The 18,377-nt window shown below is 40.6% G+C and overlaps 1 protein-coding gene across 1 annotated transcript in view; it reads left to right on the forward strand.

Moving 5' to 3' along the window:
• DNAH5 (dynein axonemal heavy chain 5) overlaps positions 1-18,377 on the forward strand; it is a 215,567-nt gene that overhangs the window by 20,019 nt on the left and 177,171 nt on the right. Inside the window, exons 6-14 of the mRNA XM_082725156.1 lie at positions 1,849-1,986; positions 2,752-2,928; positions 3,846-3,959; positions 4,987-5,094; positions 7,444-7,566; positions 8,123-8,338; positions 11,367-11,474; positions 17,085-17,170; positions 17,964-18,285. Coding sequence (XP_082581282.1) covers positions 1,849-1,986; positions 2,752-2,928; positions 3,846-3,959; positions 4,987-5,094; positions 7,444-7,566; positions 8,123-8,338; positions 11,367-11,474; positions 17,085-17,170; positions 17,964-18,285 — 1,392 coding nt within the window. The remainder of the gene's footprint in view (positions 1-1,848; positions 1,987-2,751; positions 2,929-3,845; positions 3,960-4,986; positions 5,095-7,443; positions 7,567-8,122; positions 8,339-11,366; positions 11,475-17,084; positions 17,171-17,963; positions 18,286-18,377) is intronic.

Raw genomic sequence — 18,377 nt, forward strand, 5'->3', positions numbered from 1 at the left:
AGTTTGGCAAAGGTCAGGTTTAGCTTCCATAAAATTTGTGTGATCTAAGGTAAGCCTGTGTTACCGGTTCCTTGGGGGCAGAAGGTGTTAGATTCAAAACCATGGCGACAACAGCCCAGATCAGGTATGTATGGGAGACAGAGAAATGCAGCCTATGATACCAATGACAATGTATTTTTTTAAAGATTTTTTTTTTTTTTTTTTTTTTTGAGAGAGAGAGAATGAGCAAGGGGAGGGGCAGAGAGAGAAGCAGACTCCTTGCTAAGCAGGTTGCCCAATGTTGGGTTCATTCTAGAACCCCGAAGTCATAACCTGAGCCAAAGGCAGATGCTTGACTGACTGAGCCACCCAGGCGCCCCCACCAATGACAGTGTGTCACTCACTTTTCTCCAGAGAATGCTGAGCGTTTTGGACTTAGTGGAGTAGTGGGGAAGGGAGGCACTGGGCTTTCCCAAGGATGAATGCGGAAGTGGAGTTACTTTCATCCAGACAGGAGTGGGATGATTCCATGTCATATCCGAGTTCTATCTGCAGTGAACGCTGATGCAGGCCATAGTGAGATGCAAGTTGAAGCCAGTTGAATTGCTGTTCTATCTAAAAAAGCAATGCTTTCATAGGGTTCCACCTCCTCTTGTAGAGATATTTGAAAGGGTGGGTGGACCGCCACCTAGTGGGGAGATTGTGCCACTTCATGAAATAGAGAGCCCGCCCCTAGGAAACCAAGGATCACTCCTGCAGGTGCGGCAGGTGGCAGGTGCTGAGCAGGAGAGGTCAGGAATGGAGGCATGCTGGGGAGGTTCTTCCAGACTGGGGGCAGCGTGAGCACAAGCCCAGGGGAGTGGCGGCAGGTGCCTGCCCTTGTGGGTTTTCAGAACTCTGCTGGAGCGAAGCCAAGTGAAAAACACAGAGTGGGGAGGCTAGGTTCTGGGAGCAGAGTGGTGTCTCTGAGCCCCACATAGATGGACAGACGTCGAGCTTCTGAGCGTGGGAGCCAGGGCTGGAGGCCATCAGCTAAGGTTAGAGCTGGCAGGGCTGTGGTAGGAAGCAAGTGAAGGAAATGGGAAAGCTCTGGTTCGGCGTTGGTTACCAACAAGCCCTTAGGGCCTAGGCTTTGTCAAGTGGCTCCTTGGCTATATTGGCATTTGAGGGTGACAAACAACCACACCCCTTCCTGCTGGTTCTGAACCAGTTGAGAGAAATGTACTTGTTCTGTGGTTGGTAAAAGCCAGTTGGGCCTGAAACCTGTATTCAGGCATTTCCAGTGGCAGGTGCTTCTTTACCAGAAGGAAATGCCCTTCTCAAATATTGATGTCCATTTATGTGTGCTAGAAAATGCACCAGGTTTCTTTGTGAAGTCAAAACCCAACACACCTGTTCCCTAACCTCATCCCATGTACCTGCCATTGAACTTGCTAACTATAAGGATGTTATTGGGTAAGGACATGAGAGTCTTTTCATCTGGTTAGTGTCAAAAAAGAATGTAATGGATTAGAAATTACTCTTCCTCCAGTCAATTTCCTTGAAGCTCTCTCTCCCATAATTCTTTGGTTTTATGAGTTGACTCTTTAATTTCTAAGTAATTTCTAAGTTCCTTGTTAATTCCCAAATTTAGTGATGTTATGATGATTCTCTCTTTCTCTAGTACACTCCTTTTTACCCCAAAGTCTGCTCTCCATCATCTTGAGTGGCACTTCAGTTTGTAAAGGAGGATTGAGATGCCAGGGAACATGGTAGTTTTGAGAAAACCTTGAGACCTTTCTAAGCCTAGGGTCGACAGAAGAGTGTGTGTGTGTGTGTGTGTGTTTTAAAATTAACATCATCTTATTATTTAACTTTCATTCTAATTAGGTGAACCTTCAAAAGTGTGACATATTTGAACTGAAAACCCTGAAGGAACCAATAGACTACATGACTCTAGCTAATAACCCTGAGACTTTGGAGAAAATAGAAGGTTACGTGAGAATATGGATCAAACAGACAGAACAGGTAATTTCCCGAAACCAGAAAGAACAGGTAATTTACAAAAAATCATCAGTTTCACATGCCACGCTACTGAAGTAGTCAATGGAAGAGCATATCGTATGCTGTTCCCTTTTTCTTCAGTATTTAACCTCAAGCCCCTAAAAAGGTGAGAAGTTCAATGTAATTTAATTTATAGTGATTAGCTAAGAAGATAGAGTAAGAATTTGAAGAGATGAAACAAATGGCTTTAAATACTTATGTCTAAGAAGACTGCACTTTGCCAATTGTTTTCTCAAGGTGTATTTTACTTGAGATAGGACCTCTGTAGAAGAACAAGGAGTTTTCCAAACACTGTCTTCTGAAAGGGAGCTTGAGACTTAAAGAAAAAAATATTTTCAGAAAAATCCTTAGTGAAGGTGGACATTGAGTTGGAAAATAAGCACAATGAAAATTAACCAACTTAGGGCATGGGGGCTTTCCAAGGTTCTGTTGCTCCAGAATTAAACAGCAAGGGGATAGTCAAGGAAACTTTTGAAGTCAGGTCCTGCAAAAGTTCATTCAAGCTTTTTAAATAAGTAGTTTTCAGTTAGAACAAGTCAACTAAATTTTTGTTAAAGCATTCAAAATGGATACAAGTAGAAGGCTGTCTTTTGAAGCACACATGCGAATGAAAATATATCATGATTCCAATAGCATAATTGACTTATTTCCTTATTTTTCTTTGTCTACGTGTAACTTTCGTACTGCCAGTCCTCATGAGAGGTCCAAGGCTCGGCTGTGCCTTTTCAGGTCCTTGCCGAAAACAACCAGCTGCGGAAGGAAGCGGATGACCTTGGGCCCCGAGCAGAGCTGGAGCACTGGAAAAAAAGACTGTCCAAATTTAACTACCTCTTGGATCAGTTAAAAAGCCCAGATGTGAGGGGTGTGTTGGTCGTGCTTGCTGCCGCCAGGTCGAAGCTTCTGAAGGTTGTCAGCCATTTCTTTTTGTAGGAGTAAAAATTCGGTGTGCATTTTCGTGTCGTAGAGTAACTAGGCACAGGAAAATGTGGACCAAACTTTAAGATTGGATAATGTTGCCCTTTTATAATTCTGTGGAAATAGCCTTTAAACCAACGGTATCAGTTGGCCGCTGTCCAGGTAAGTATACATATTATTAGAGGGCATTGCATGTAATTAAGATGTAGCACAAGATCACAATTATATATATTTTTTGAATTTGGACCAAGCAGGAGTAGTAAAATAAGAACTTAACTTGAATATGTTTTTTTTTTAATTTTTTTTTGGCCCTAGAGTATTGCTCTTCTATCCCTGTGTAACAAATTACTCTACAGCTTAGCAACTTAACATTGCAGGCATGTATTATGTCACAGCCTGTGGGTCAGGAGTGGGGATACAGCTCAGGTGGCTGCGTGTGACTCAGCATCTCCCCTGAGATTGTGGTCAGGGTATCGGCTCATCTGAGGCTCGCCCGGGGAAGGACCTGCCTCCAAGTTGCTGGTGGGCGTCTTGCTGGGCTCTGTTCCTTGCTGGCTCTCGGCTGCTACCATAGAAAATGAGGGAGCGAGGCGCAAAATGGATCCAGGAGCTGGGGGAGGAGAGAAGGAGTGGATTCGAATGGGGCGCCGCCCTCTTGATGCTGTTCTGGTTACTGAAGGGATTTTGCAAGAGAAGGCCGCGAGGAGATCCCTTTAAAACTTCAGTCAAAAACTCTACATTGCTCTTCAATGTGGCAATACCCCTCGGTCCTGTGGCTTCAGCTTCCTGCGAGGTGCAGAGGATAAACTGGATGTCTGACACAGGGGACTTGTGGTGACTTAGCAGCTGCCCTATTGGAAGTTCCTCTGTAGTCAATGCATTAACAGTGCTTTCCTGTCTTGCCTCAGACGTGGCGGGAGATGGATATTCGAGTCACTGATGCAGCGAATGAAGCCAAGGACAATGTCAAATACCTGTACACACTTGAAAAATGCTGTGACCCCTTGTACGGTAATGACCCTGTGAGTTAAAGGTCTCTACTTGCTTAGTCTACTGAAGACCCTTTTGCCCTGGCTGATTTGAGTGTGGAGTTTGGTTCGTTATTATTACAGTCTGTTGGAAAAGTCTTTGAAACCTCTTTTTACTCTCAAGAAAATTATATATGTATACAGTTGACCCTCGAGCAACACGGGTTTGGATTTTGCAGGTCCACTTACGTGTGGATTTTTTTCAATAAACACAGTACAGAGCTGTAAATATAGTTTATCTTACTTAACTATTTTCTTTTCTCTAGTGTACTTTATTGTAACAATATAGTATATAATACACGTAAAAAACAAAATATGTGTTAATCAACTTTTTATGTTATTGGTAAGACTTCTGGTCGACAGTAGGCTATTAGTAGTTAAGTTTTGGGGGAGTCAGAAGTTATGCCTGAATTTTCAACTACATGGGGGTTGGTGCCTCTAACCCCTGTATTGTTCAAGGGTCAGCTGTATTCATGTCTATCTAGATCTGTCTATCTGTCTATGATGGATAAGAAATACTATTTTAAAAAATCTTTATTGTATATTCCAGTTTCCGTTAAGTATTGTAATTGATATTCTGGATGATATTCAAAGAAGTGTGGGAAGCGTTATTGGCTGGTGTTTTGTCTTTAAACTTTAGGAGTGCCTGCTTTTATTTATTACACGTTCACCATTAACCTTATCATTAACAGAAAGTTTATGTTTCTTGCATTGAAACAAAAGTTGATTAACTGCATCTGACTAAGTAATACAAATAAAACTACCCTTGAATACATTTATGTGAAATGTCAATATGTTAGTGGGAGTGGTAATTGTGTTAAGTTAGTTGTTTGCTAGTAAGTAGTTCATTAGTAAGTGTTTAATAGTTTGTTAGTAACTAGTTAGTAGTGCTAGTTAATATTTTAAAAATTAAAAAAGCCTCTTAGCTAATTTTATTCTAATGAAGATTGAATGGTTAGAATATTAGAATTTTGCTGAATTTGATACTTGTTTCTTTGAAAACTTTTGTGATGTCTTTCAGATATCCATGATTGATGCTATTCCTACACTTATAAATGCAATTAAAATGATCTATAGTATCTCTCATTACTATAACACCTCTGAGAAGATCACATCTCTGTTTGTAAAGGTGAGTGGATAGCGTAGAGTCTGTCTGTGGTAACATACATATTTTTGGCAGTGGTTAATTTTTTAATAATTAGAAAATATTACATTGGCATAATTCAGCGTGTATGTATCCTACAGTGAAAGAAAAAATTTTAATCTTTCAATAGAGATACAACTTAAGTGTATTTGCGAGGCTGACTCTCACAAATCATAAGGCATTATTTCCAAAGATAATAAATATGGTGTTATTTATATAATAAAATGAAAAAATAAAGATTCTCTTTGAATTTCTTTCCCTATGTTATTTAGCAACATTATTTATTCCTATTGGGTAAATTTTAATTAAGAAAAACTATATTTAACTGGCTTTCTCCTACTTTATATTTTATGTGCCACTTTTCCAAATTTATCTGATGCCACAGTTGTTTACTTGGTGTTATTAGAACAGTAATCATGATAATGAAAGCTACTTGCAATGTTTCAGTAATCCATAAAGCAATTATAATGATTCTGCCAAAAAACATAACGATCTTGAAACCTTCTGTCCTAACTCGTAACTGTTTATGGTGAGCACTGTTGTTTTTCCCATTTTGAACAGTCTCTGAGAAGTAAATGACTTTCATTCCCAAGGTGAAAATTTTAAGTGTTGTATTAAGACAGAGGCATTTTCGCCTCATCCGGGCTTGTGTTGCGAATGTTAACATAGTAGGAGGCCCAGGTCTTGCTGGGAAGGGGAAGGTCCCCTTCAAGAGCTGGACGGGAGACTCCCTTTCTTCTGCGCTCAGTCAGGCACTTGGGTAGAAAGAGGAGGGAAATCCACGAGCTTCTTGCCGCACTTCTTTCCACGTTAGAAGGACTTGTTATGGTCATGAGGGATATTCCGGGCAGTAGGAGACTCAAAAGTCGCTTTATGTCATCACGCCAGGCTTTATGCATCTGTTCCACAAGGCTTGTTTGTGAACAAAATTGTGAAATCATCATTTATCTAATTTTGAAAAACCTTTCCCTGTGGAAAATTTGAGGCAGGTACAAAAGGAAAGAGAATGTACACGACCCCCCAGGTTCCGGTCCCCCAGGTTCTGCCACACGCCGTCCATGGGTTATGCGCACTGCCAACCTTTGCATACACATCCCAGACATTGTGTCTTTCTACGTATACTGTTTGGTCATCTGATTTTCCTTTTAAACCGTTAAAAAATAGTCATAGGAAAATTCTGAAGAAGTTTTTTACAGTTTGGAGGGATGGATAAAACGTGAGTGGAAACGATGTCAGCTTGACTCTCCGCTGCTTCTCCTTCTGACATTTCTGCTCCAGCTCCTGGTGTCATGAAATGACCGGGGTGGACAGGCCTTCTCATGGCTCTTGGAGACTGTGAGTGACATGTTCTAGCAGGCTACCTAAGGAGACTGGTAGGGAAGATAAGGAAGTGAATCCCTTCCTGGCTGGTTAAGGTGTTCACCCTGTACCCATGAGCGGGCCCGAACTGTTAATTTGCTGTAGTGCTTCCAACTCTGTGATTCCATGAATGATTTCGACAGTACATACTGGCCAACAAATAGAAGCAGAGAGTAGAAGGATAGTGGCCAGGAGCCAGAGAGCGTGGGAAATGGGGAGATACTGGTCAAAAGGTACAACTTTCAGTTATAAGACGAATAAGTTCTGGGGCACCTGGGTGGCTCAGTGGGTTAAAGCCTCTGCCTTTGGCTCAGGTCATGATCCCAAGGTCCTGGGATTGAGCCCCACATCGGGCTCTCTGCTCAGTGGGGAGCCTGGTTCCCCTCCTCTCTCTCTGCCTGCTGCTCTGCCTACTTGTGATCTCTGTCTGTCAAATAAATAAATAAAAATCTTTAAAAAAATTTAAAAAAGATGAATAAGTTCTGGGGGTCTAATGCACAGCATGGGGACTATAGTTAATACTACTGTATTGTGTACTCAGCAGTCTCTAAGAGAGCAGATCTTAAATCTTTTCAACACACAGTAATTGTGAAGGGGTAGATATGTTAACTTGATTGTGGGAATCATTTCACTCTGTCTATGAATACATATTTAAGTATATAAATATAAGTATATATATTAAATATATACTTAAGTATATATTTAAGATTCACAACATGATGCCTGATATTCATAGATATCAGGCATCATGTTGTGAATCTTAAATACATACCATTTTTGTTTGTCATTTATACCTCCTTAAGGCTGGGGTGAAAAAATCTTGGTGCTGGATCATAGTTGTGATGGCAAAAAGTAAACCTAATGTCAAGTTCACAGACTATACTCGGAGACGTAGAGGAGTCAAGGACCCTCTAGCCCAGCTGGTGACTGATGACTGTTTTGTGTATTTAATGCCATTTTATTGGGACATTCCAGGTGACTAATCAGATGATATCTGCGTGTAAAGCCTATATTACCAACAATGGAACTGCTTCCATCTGGAGCCAGCCACAGGATGTTGTGGTGGAGAAAATATTATCCGCAATTAAGCTTAAGGAGGTAATGGTCAGCTTAATAACATATTTAGGTAACGTTTTATCATTTGTGTGTTGTTTTTGCCAATGCATCTTAAATCACTTGGTAGTTACCATATTATTGGTTGCTCAAAAGTCATTCTTTTTATAAAAACAGTAATTCTTTATTGTTAAGAAAATTGAATGTTAGCAAATCTGCTTTCACAATTTATTCACTTACTCTACTGTTTTGGGGGTCTGTTATGTCCCGAGGCCATACTCAGTAGGAGAGATGCAAAGATGCGGTAGTGTCTTCAGTTTCTTAGGACGAATGGGGAGCTAGACATGGAGAGAGGCTACTGTTGGCTGGAGTGACCAAGTGGAAAGGCTCTGCCATTGAGTTAGATCAAGAATAGTTAGGATTTGTTAGATTGGGATTTGGGAAATGATGACATTCCCAGCTGAAAAATGGGTACACACAAAGGCATGAAACTTGAAGGGTTTGTAATTCTGCTCTAAATTTGTGGCAGTCTCCACTTAAGAGAATAAGGTTGATACCTCTGTTATGTTTCCTGCCTAATATTTTGATTTTTAATTTTAAGGAATACCAGCACTGCTTTCACAAGACGAAACAAAAGCTTAAACAAGACCCAAGTGAAAAGCAATTTGAATTTAGTGAGATGTATATTTTTGGAAAATTTGAAACTTTCCACCGACGTCTCGCCAAGATAATAGACATCTTTACAACCTTCCGGACATATTCAGTCCTGCAAGATTCTAAAATTGAAGGGCTGGAAGACATGGTCACTAAATACCAGGTTCTCGTCTTTCTTTCTTTTTTATTATTTTTTTAAAGTTTTTTTTTTTTAATTTTTAAAAATTTATTTATTTATTTGAGAGAGAAAGAGTGGGAGAGGCTCAGAGGGAGAGGTAGACTCCTTGCTGAGCAGGGACCCTGATCTGGGGCTTGATCCCAGGAATCTGGGATCATGACCTGAGCTGATGGCAGATGCTTAACCCACTGAACCACACAGGTGCCCTAAAGATTTTTTTTTTTTTTTTTTTTTAAAGTCATCTTTACACCCACCATGAGACTGAACGTCGTGACCCAGAGATTAAGAGTCCTGTACTCCACCAACTGAACCAGTCAGGGCTCCTCCCCCACCCCCACCCCCGCCCCGCCCCGGCCCAGGTTCTCTACCTTAAACTAAATTTGCTACCCTCATCCATAACTAAAACTTTAATATTTTGTGCAAATATCTATATTTAGAATGACTCAAATAATCCATCTGTAGTGTTAGATGAAAGCTCATGGCCCTTGAACAATAAAGAAATTAAATCTATTTGAGAATTGTGTAATGGTGCTAATATGTTCCTTTCAGGTATGTGATTTCGAGAATGACCTCTCAATACTCTAAAATTAATCATCATTAGTAAAAGCATTTTCATTAGTAGCGCAAGAAAAATGTTTGACTATAACTTATTATTTCATTTATTCATGCAAGAAATATTTAATGAAGCATGTACTGTGTGTCAGGCACTAGCTAACACCAGGTTCTGAGTGTATCCAATTGTGGCCGCACTTAGCATTTTATTTGGAACTATGTCAACCAAATAAAGGGACCAACTGCTCCCAATTATTTTGATTTTTAACTGCTTTATCATATAAAGGTATATCTTAGTTTTTTAAGTGGGCACAATGATCTAATACTGTTTTGAAGATTTAAAAAAAAACCAATTTACAAACAAAATGGATTTTAGATTCTTAGTCTAGATATAGTCAAGTCTCTCTTGTTTGGGGACAGGAATATGAAAAGCTCAATTTTTTTTTGTACTTGCATTTGAAAAGGATCATAACATTTACTGCCGTACGTTGGTTTTTGTCCTCTAACCGTTTAGGCTAATATCAGGAATCTTTTTCATTTCCTGAGTAGACCAGATTTTAGGAAAAAAAGAAAAAATACCTTTGTTATACAGCAGGAAGCGTTTTAGGTGCGCTGGGTGTTATCTGCCGGGTGGGTAACTCTGTATCTGAAACGACAGTTTTGCAAGACAAAGACAGAATGTGTTCATTTGCTTTTCAGTTTGGAATTTATTTATTTTCTATTCTTAATGAAAAAATAACTTTGGAGCATATGTCGAAGTTTATTTTTGAGGGAGAAGTTGAACTATACATCTAAATGCAGATAAAGACTGTTCTAACCTGATAAAAATACTGGGAAGAGAAATAGCTTTGAAACTCTAAAGTGAGATATGGAGAAATGGACATTCCAGAGGGTAGTGACATAAAATGCAGGCGGTGCGTGAAAGCACCAGGTGAGATTTGTGTGTTGGGACCAGTGTCAGAAGTTCAAAATGGTGACCATGGAGGTGAAACTCAAGGCTCCTTGCCTGCCTATCAGGGGCCTGTCCATGCCTCCCACTTCCTTGCCTGCCTTGCCTTTGTACTTTGATGTTCTCCAGACACAGATCAGTTCAGTTCAGTCACTTTAGGGCTTATAGAACTTTTTTTTCTGGAAAGTTCTGCCTCTGGATCTTCACATGGTTATTCTTTCTTGGCTTCTAGATTTTCATTTAAATGATCCTCTCAGTAGAGTTTTCCTTGACCTCTGTTCCTCTCAATCACTCCATGTTGCATTGCTCATTTTACCACGGTGTGAAATTATCATGGTGTGAAATTATTTGTGCTTTACATGGATTCTGACCCCCCCCCCGCCACCAAGGATGGACGTCCTCTGAGGGCAGAGTTGTTTGTTCCGTTCCTTCCTGTGTCTTCAGAGTTCACTAGTGTGTAATAGGGGTGCACTAAGTATCTGCCAAGTTCATGATTTAGTAGATCGAGTTTGATGAGTTGGTTTTAGGTCATGATTAATCAGTTTATTAACTTAATACTCTTAAGTGACCATTTATATACAGGGCACATAACATGATGGGCGGCTTTATATGGATACAGTGTCTTCATGGAACTAATTTTGTAGCTATACAGCATGGAAAGGGTAGGTTCTAATTAGTAAGCTTGATTCAAGAAGTTACGCAGTTTATACACTTTTGTCTACTGAGAGATTTGAATTGATGTTTAAATGGAAATGACTTTGAAGAAGAGATGATGGAAGGAGGCTCAACTTTCTTCATAAAAATTATATGCCTGTGTCAACAGTGTGGGCACCTGAGTTTGGGAATGGCTTAGTACTTGGTTAAGAATGATCATAGAGCTCGATAGCTCATTATTCTGAGCAAACAAAACGTAGGATAATAGTATTCTCAAGGAGATGAGTTGCCAGATTTGTACTTTTGTAGTCACAGACTGTGGCTTTGCAGGGTGGGAGGAAGCAGCAGTTAATTCTGGAGAGTCTTTAAATGGCAGATTGTGGTTTGATGTTTTATTTAAGGCATGTGAGGCCCGGAAGATAGTTTTCCATCTCTAGATATTACAAGTATTCTCTTCCTAGGTTGTTTGGGTTCTGTTTATGTTATTTATTTTCTGAGAAGACTTAAACTTTTCAATGAAAAATGTTTTAGTAAATTCTACTTTGGGCTTTTAAAAAAATTTAGATGTCATTAGTAAGAAATTTTTAGAGAAAACATCTCTCCTACTTTTCAGATGTGGTTTTACTTTCTATTTTTCTTTAGGAATACGTAAAACCTCATGAAAATGCTTTCTAAATGATTTCTTTGAATGCACTAGGCAACATTATATTGCCTCTGATAAGCATGAAGCAATGCAAATAATTAAAGAAATAAGGCTCCTTTTAAGTTGATTACACAGGTTCTACATTTAAAGGTTGTATTTAATGAAATAATGCAAGAATATTGAAATATTGTCTTATTTCTCTCATAACATTTCAGAGTATGGTTGCTACCATAAAGAAAAAGGATTATAATTTCTTAGACCAGCGGAAGATGGATTTTGACCAGGATTATGAAGAGTTTTGCAAGCAGACTAATGACCTTCATGTAAGTCATGTAATAAAATTCCCGTTGACAGTGTGTGTTTATTTTTTCCATTCTGTATAATGCTGCTAATCATTAACCATTCAGAAGGGAGAGGCATCTTCGTCACAGAGGTGACCGATTGTAACCTCAGTCTGCATTTTGTGATTTCACATTAATAATTGAAGGCTCTTTTTCATGGATTAAAGGGTCATAAATATAGCTTTGGATAATGATCTGTAATCACAGACTTCTGCATGTCTTCCATCTTAGTTCTTAGAAAATTAACTTTCATCTTCTGTTGAAATGTGGGGTTATTAGAATATAGAAATTTGTTTCCATTTGTTTGTTACTTTATAGCTATGATTCTGACCAGCTGTCTGGTAGCTTGCAAAGACAGGGTTGCAGCTGGCCTTAGAAACAGTGGTACCAGGACCCACTCAGTGGTACCAGCACCCCACCTGGGTCCCTCTTGGTCTGAAGCCTCTTTCTCTTTTCCTTCTCCCCCCAGCCCCACCCCTACTTACCATAGACCAGCCATCTTGACTTCCAGTCCATATGAGCAATGAATGCCCATTAGCAACTTCTGAGAATATATATTAGAACCAGCCCCAGCTTCAAATCCCTAAGGAAGGGGTTGGGTTGGCCAGTTCTAGTGGAGTGTCTAGCACCTGTGGGTTCTGTGGTGAAAGTAGGGGGGTTGGGACCTTTGGGTTGGGGGGGTTGGGAATGTTTGTCATTAGAGGAAGAAGATCAAGGAGGGTGAAGGGAAGATGACCCGGTGGTCATCAACTATGGTATGCCTACCATAGTTCATATTCAAAATTCTTTTCATCCTAGTGAAGTGCTAAGTGTACACCTTTCTGATTATGAAAGGAAAGTGGCCATTCTGTTACTTCTTTCCCAAAATTTTTGATTTGATGTCAATTTCTGCACTTGAAGAAAAAAGAGGTCTGAGGGGGTGGGTTCAGTGGTAAAAGGAATTATAATAGAATGAGCTAATTCTGTATGTTAGGTATTGTCCTAGCACTTTATGGGTGTCGACCATGTAATACTCACAATAATCCTATAAAGTGGGTGCTGAGAGGTTACGTGACTTGCCCAAAGTCACAGGGATAACTACTGGGAGAGTCAGGATTAAATCCAGGGAGTCTGGCTCGAGGATTCAAGTTTTTAACTATTATGTTGGAAGAAATGTTTCAGTTGATGGGGAGATAGAGTGCCTATGATAACTTATGCAGTCACCTCTTTTGGAGCCTGATTCAGACATAAGGATATCGGATTTTTTTATTTTTTTAAGATTTTATTCATTTATTTGACAGAGAAAGAGAGAATAAGAGAGAGTGGGAGAGCTTAAGCAGGCAGAAGGGCAGAGGGAGGGGGAGAAGCAGACTCCCTGCTGAGCACAGAGCTCACGTGGGGCTTAGTCCCAGGACCCTGGAATCATAACCTGAACCGAAGGCAGAGACTTAACCCCAGCTGAGCCACACAAGGGCCAAGGACAGCGGAACTTGATCTCTTTGGAGACCGATGGGCAGTGGCAGTCCGGATTCTCTGCTTCCTCGGCACCACCTCCAGCAGTTTCGGATCACGTGGTAGTTCATTTAGTGGCTTGGATGTGGGATAGAGGGGGATGGTGAACACCTTGAGGGCAGGAATTGTCTTCATTCCTGTTTCTGTCTCGAGGGCACCTCACATACCTGGAGAGCAAAGGATGTTTGCCAAATTATTGTGTGACTCATGAATTAATAGCAACTAGATTTGCTGCAATTAAACAAGTATTTACTGCATATCAATTAGGCATTGTGCTTCTATGCTGTGGGTAACCAGGACAGAAAGAAGTCATGTGGATTTGCCCTCAGAGCTCGCAGTCAGACAGAGGCAGACATGTGATATGACTAAAACGTACATATATGTTCGAATAATGAGCCCGTCATATTAAAAGGGTGAATAGTGGCTAAAATAGGGTGACTAGTGGCTAAAATGACCAACTATAACAGTATAATGTTCTGATCTTGTCACGGAAGTGAAGATTCAAAGATAAAAGGACATATTCCAAAGAAGTCCTAAGGGAGCTTCCAGGGAGGACCAGCTGTCACACAGGAGAGAATCATTGCAACACCGGTGAGGATAGGATGGAGCCTTGTCCACCCTCTGCTTGGCTTGGATTAGCAAAGGCTTCAGAAAGGAGGCCATACCTGACGCTAGAACTAGACGTCCTAGTGCATGGTGAGGGTTGTGAGAGGAGTGGGGAGACCTTTCCAAGACTGTGCCCACTTTGTATAATAACAAGAACACTATTTTATACATGCCCTACAGCCTGGTTTTAAGGCATTAGTTACAGATGCTAGTTCCTATTCTCGCTAATCTTTTATTTTTTAAAGTCAGCACTATTGTTTATCTTGTCTTACACCTCAAACATGGTCACCATGTCTCTTTGGTTGGATAACCAATGTTCCTTTGACTTCTTTGTTGCTTTGTCCATTCTCTCTCTCTCTTTTTAAAAAGATGTTTTCAGTTATTTGAGAGAGAGAGTACACACACTGGGGGGAGGGGCAGAGGGAGAGAGAGAGAGAGAGAGGTAGACTCCCCGCTGAGCACGGGGCCCAATGCAGGGCTTGATCTCATGACCCCAAGATTATGACCTGAGTCAAAATCAAGAGTACAGTGCTTAACCTTCTGAGCACGCAGGTGCTGCTGCTGCTGCTGCTGCTTCTGATTCTTCTTCTTCTTCTTTTTTAAAGATTTTTATTTTTAGGTAATCTCTACACCCAGTGTAGGGCTTGAACTCACAACCCTGATATCAAGAGTCATACGCTCCACCGACTGAGCCAGCCAGGTGCCCCTCCATTCTCTTTCTCTTAATCAGCCCCTTTCTCCTTTAAATTACTCATCCACTCTCATGAATTCAGCCCTTATCTCTATAAAATCAGGGTGAAAACACTGATCTTTCCATAGCTCTGGTTGGAGTTAAGGGCAGAGGTGGTGAAATTTGGAGACAAGGGATGGAAGGAGCCAGTAACTGCGGTGTACACAAGATAGGGCTTAGAGGGCTTAGAGGGTGGGGTAGGGGTAGATGAGTGGTTTGGATCAGGGCTGTGTCCAGCACTCTACCGTCCAGGGGATCAGAGCCCGGAATCCTATCCAGGTTGAGGGTTCCTGCTGGTGCTGATTGGTCAAAGAGAGGGAGTACCTTGGAACTAGGAGAGGGTTGGAAGTCTAGAAGCATACTTACTCCAGCAGGCAGATAAGGCAGTATTTAGTAAAGTATGAGCTGTTGAGATGTCAAGCTGAGAGGAGAAAAAACAGCAGGATCTGAGAGCCCAGAACTAATAAGAGGAGTAGTCTGAAGATCCCAAGACCAGGCTCCACAAGACTAAGACAGGATCCAAGGACGAGGGGAAAGAAGACGAATTCAGTGTCTTAGATGTTCATACAGAGCTTAGCACAGGCCTTTGTGAAGCCACAGGGCAGAAAAACAAGGAAAACCAGTTACAGGTGTTAGGGTTCAATAAAGTTGCTGGTGTCTGAAGTTCGAGGGAGGGAATGGAAACATTGCACTTGTTCTAGTTGTGCATAGTTTATATGCAATTTTTTTCTGTGAATGTGGGGGCAACGTTTGAGGGTTTATTTAGGTAGGGTAACTCTACTGTCCTTTAGTGCAAGACAATTTCTGAGTCTTAGGATGTGGTCTTTGCAGAAATAACATCAGTCAGTCAATATATATATATATATATATATATATATATATATATATTTCCTATATATAGTTTCAGCGGGAGTAGTGAGAAGTACAGAGAGCAAAAATGTATTGTCATAAGTCTAGTGATCCTTCAACTCTGGGGCTCTGCTGACTGGGGCAAGGCGCATTCCTACTTCCCCAGGTAGCAATGTCTCTTCAAATGTTGAGTGTTTCCAGTGGTGTTCTGGATATTTCTAACTGGTTGTCTTGCCAAAATACTTGTGTACTATCATGCTCATCTTGGTACTAATTTTCACTGCCTATGAAACTGGCTTCCTGGTTTTATCACTACATAAGTTAATGATTCCTTTAGAATGGTAGAGGCTCAAAACTTCTGTCTGGTAAAATTGACAAAAAAAAAAAAAAAGATTGATTGAAACTTTGTAATGTTCCAGAAAATAATGAAATAATTTTTCTGTCTCTGGTTAACTCAGTTTCGATATTTTAAAAAAGATTTTATTTATTTATTTGACAGACAGAGATCACAAGTAGGCAGAGAGGCAGGCAGAGAGAGGGGGAAGCAGGCTCCCCGCTGGACAGAGATCCTGATGTGGGGCACAATCCCAGGACCCTAAGATCATGACCTGAGCCAAAGGCAGAGGCTTAACCCACTGAGCCACCCAGGTGCCCCCTCAGTTTAGATTTTAATGACAACTGTACTAAGTCTTACAGTGAACAAAGAAGTAATCACATGCTTCATTTTTTGGTGCAATTTTATTTTTGAACAAAATTATACAATAGTATAAGATGTGTGAGGCCCTCAAGACAACCATGGTGAAGATCATTTTGGAAAATTGATTTGAGAGTTGTATGAAAGAGGTATTTCTTAAAACTTTGATATATTTAAGTCATTCCTTTTGAAATTCTCAGGAGTTATTTACCAGTTTTTCTCTACTGGACTTATGGTCCGGCCTATGGACGTGTTTCCACAGATTAGCTTTTTGCTTTCCTTCTGCTGGGGCCCCAGTGGTTTTGGCACCCCAGACTACCTGTTATATTAATTTCTTAGATTAGACCCTCCCATGTCATGCATAGTCTAAACTCAGACTCCTCTCCCAAGTGCAGCACAGACACAGGATTTCATTTGCTCTAGGGCAGAGGTCAGCAAACTATACCCAAGGGCTAAATCTTGCTCTGTGTCTTTTTTACGAATTATATATGGCTGCCTCTGCACATAGTGGAGGATGAGTAGTTCTGAAAGGTACCTGCTGTAAAAGCTGAAAATAGTGGCTGCATGGCCCTTTATGGAGGAAATATAGGATCATGATGGCCTGTTTCATCCATTCACAGCTCTGGGCAGTTGGCAGGCCCCCTTGCTGCTTTCCCCACCTTGCGGACAGAATCACTGCTTGCGCTGGGCTGCATTTAAAGGGCCCTGGCTTTCTGCAGGGATCTCTTGAGAGTGTTAAGACCCTACAGTTTCTCTGCCCACCCTGTGGTAAAACCCCAATGCTAACCCCCAGGCCCATGGAGCCTCTCATGGTGCCGGCTCCAGCTCCTGTGACTGATCTGGCTTTCAAGTCCCTCTTTGTTCTGGCTTCTGGGCATTTATCTTTTAAGCTCAGGTGAATATTAAGTTTTCTGTTGTATTTTGTCCTATATTGTATGTGTTCATAGAGCATGGGGTGCTCTTTTGTCTTGCTGCTCAATAAGACCTTTTTCTCTATAATATTGTAATAATTTATGGTGACAGATGGTGGCTACACTGATGTGGTGAGCACTGAGTAATGTGTAGAGTTGTCACATCAACATGTTGTACCTGAAACTGACGTGACATTGTATGTCAATTTCACTTTGATATAAAAGGTGTACTCTAAATTTTTTTTTTTTTTTTTATGAACAGGGCATTTCTCAATGCAGATTCACTATAATCAGACTTTATTCCATTTTAGGATGAGTTGCAGAAGTTCATGGATGTTACATTTGAAAAAATTCAAAACACAAATCAAGCTCTAAGTATGTTAAAGAAATTTGAAAGGTAAAAATTTGAAACAAATTCTGTTTTGTCTTCTAAAATGGGGGTCATATGAGCACAGTTTAATTTATTTCATTATTATTATTTTTTCCTATTCTGATAGAAAGAAAATCTTTTCTTGTCATTCTGCATAACAAGGTCTCAGTTTTTAAGTTCTTAAGATGATTAAGAATTTGTTTTATTTCCTATTAGCTTTGAAGTACCTTGTGACTGCTTATCATATTAATGTTTAGGTAATTTGAAAAAATTCTTACTGGGTTAATGGTTTTGCCTAGATTTTAAGGATGAACCTTTTTTTTTTTTTAAAGTAAGCTCTATGCCTAACATGGGGCTTGGAACTCACAACTCTGAGATCAAGTGTCATATACTCTACTGCCTGAGCCAGTCAGGCACCCCAGTCCTACTTTTTAAAACCACTTTATTGAGATATAATGGATGGATTGATGCTATTTTGGTTTATTTAAAATGCCAAATAAATACCTCATTCTTTTCCACTACCTTATATTTTTAAAAGGTTTTATTTATTTATTTATTTGAGAGCGAACGAGAGTGAGTGAGTGTGGGGAAGGAATAGAGGAGAGGCACAACAGACTCTGTGCTGAGCATGGAGCCCAGTGCAGGGCTTGATCTTGTGACCTTGATCATGACCTGAGCTGGAACCAGGAGTCGGACACTTAACCGACTGCGCCACCCAGGCGCCCCTCCATTACCATAAGTTTTAAAATAACTCTTAATAAAGAAGGTTGCTAGGTATCTGCTCATTAATTCAAAACATTCATTTTTTAAAAAATATCAGATTGAACATACCTAATCTTGGTATTGATGACAAATACCGGCGTATTCTTGAGAACTATGGGGCTGACATTGACATGATCTCCAAGCTGTACACAAAGCAGAAATGTGATCCTCCTTTGGCTCGAGATCAGCCTCCCATCGCCGGCAAGATTCTGTGGGCCCGTCAGCTCTTCTACAGGATTCAGCAACCAATGCAGCTTTTCCAGCAACACCCGACTGTTCTGCAGACGCCTGAAGCCAAGCCCGTGATTCGTAGTTACAACAGGGTAGCCAGAGTGCTCCTGGAGTTCGAGGTTCTGTACCACAGGGCATGGCTTCAGCAGGTGAGTCTCTACCTGTGCGCTCTTCCAAGACATCTTCACTGTCAAAAGTGGGGACCCCTCTGCTGGCACCGGACAGCTTCATTCCTGTAGGA

The sequence above is a fragment of the Mustela nivalis genome (assembly GCF_964662115.1).
Source record: "Mustela nivalis genome assembly, chromosome: 3".
In the NCBI taxonomy this organism is placed as follows: domain Eukaryota; kingdom Metazoa; phylum Chordata; class Mammalia; order Carnivora; family Mustelidae; genus Mustela; species Mustela nivalis.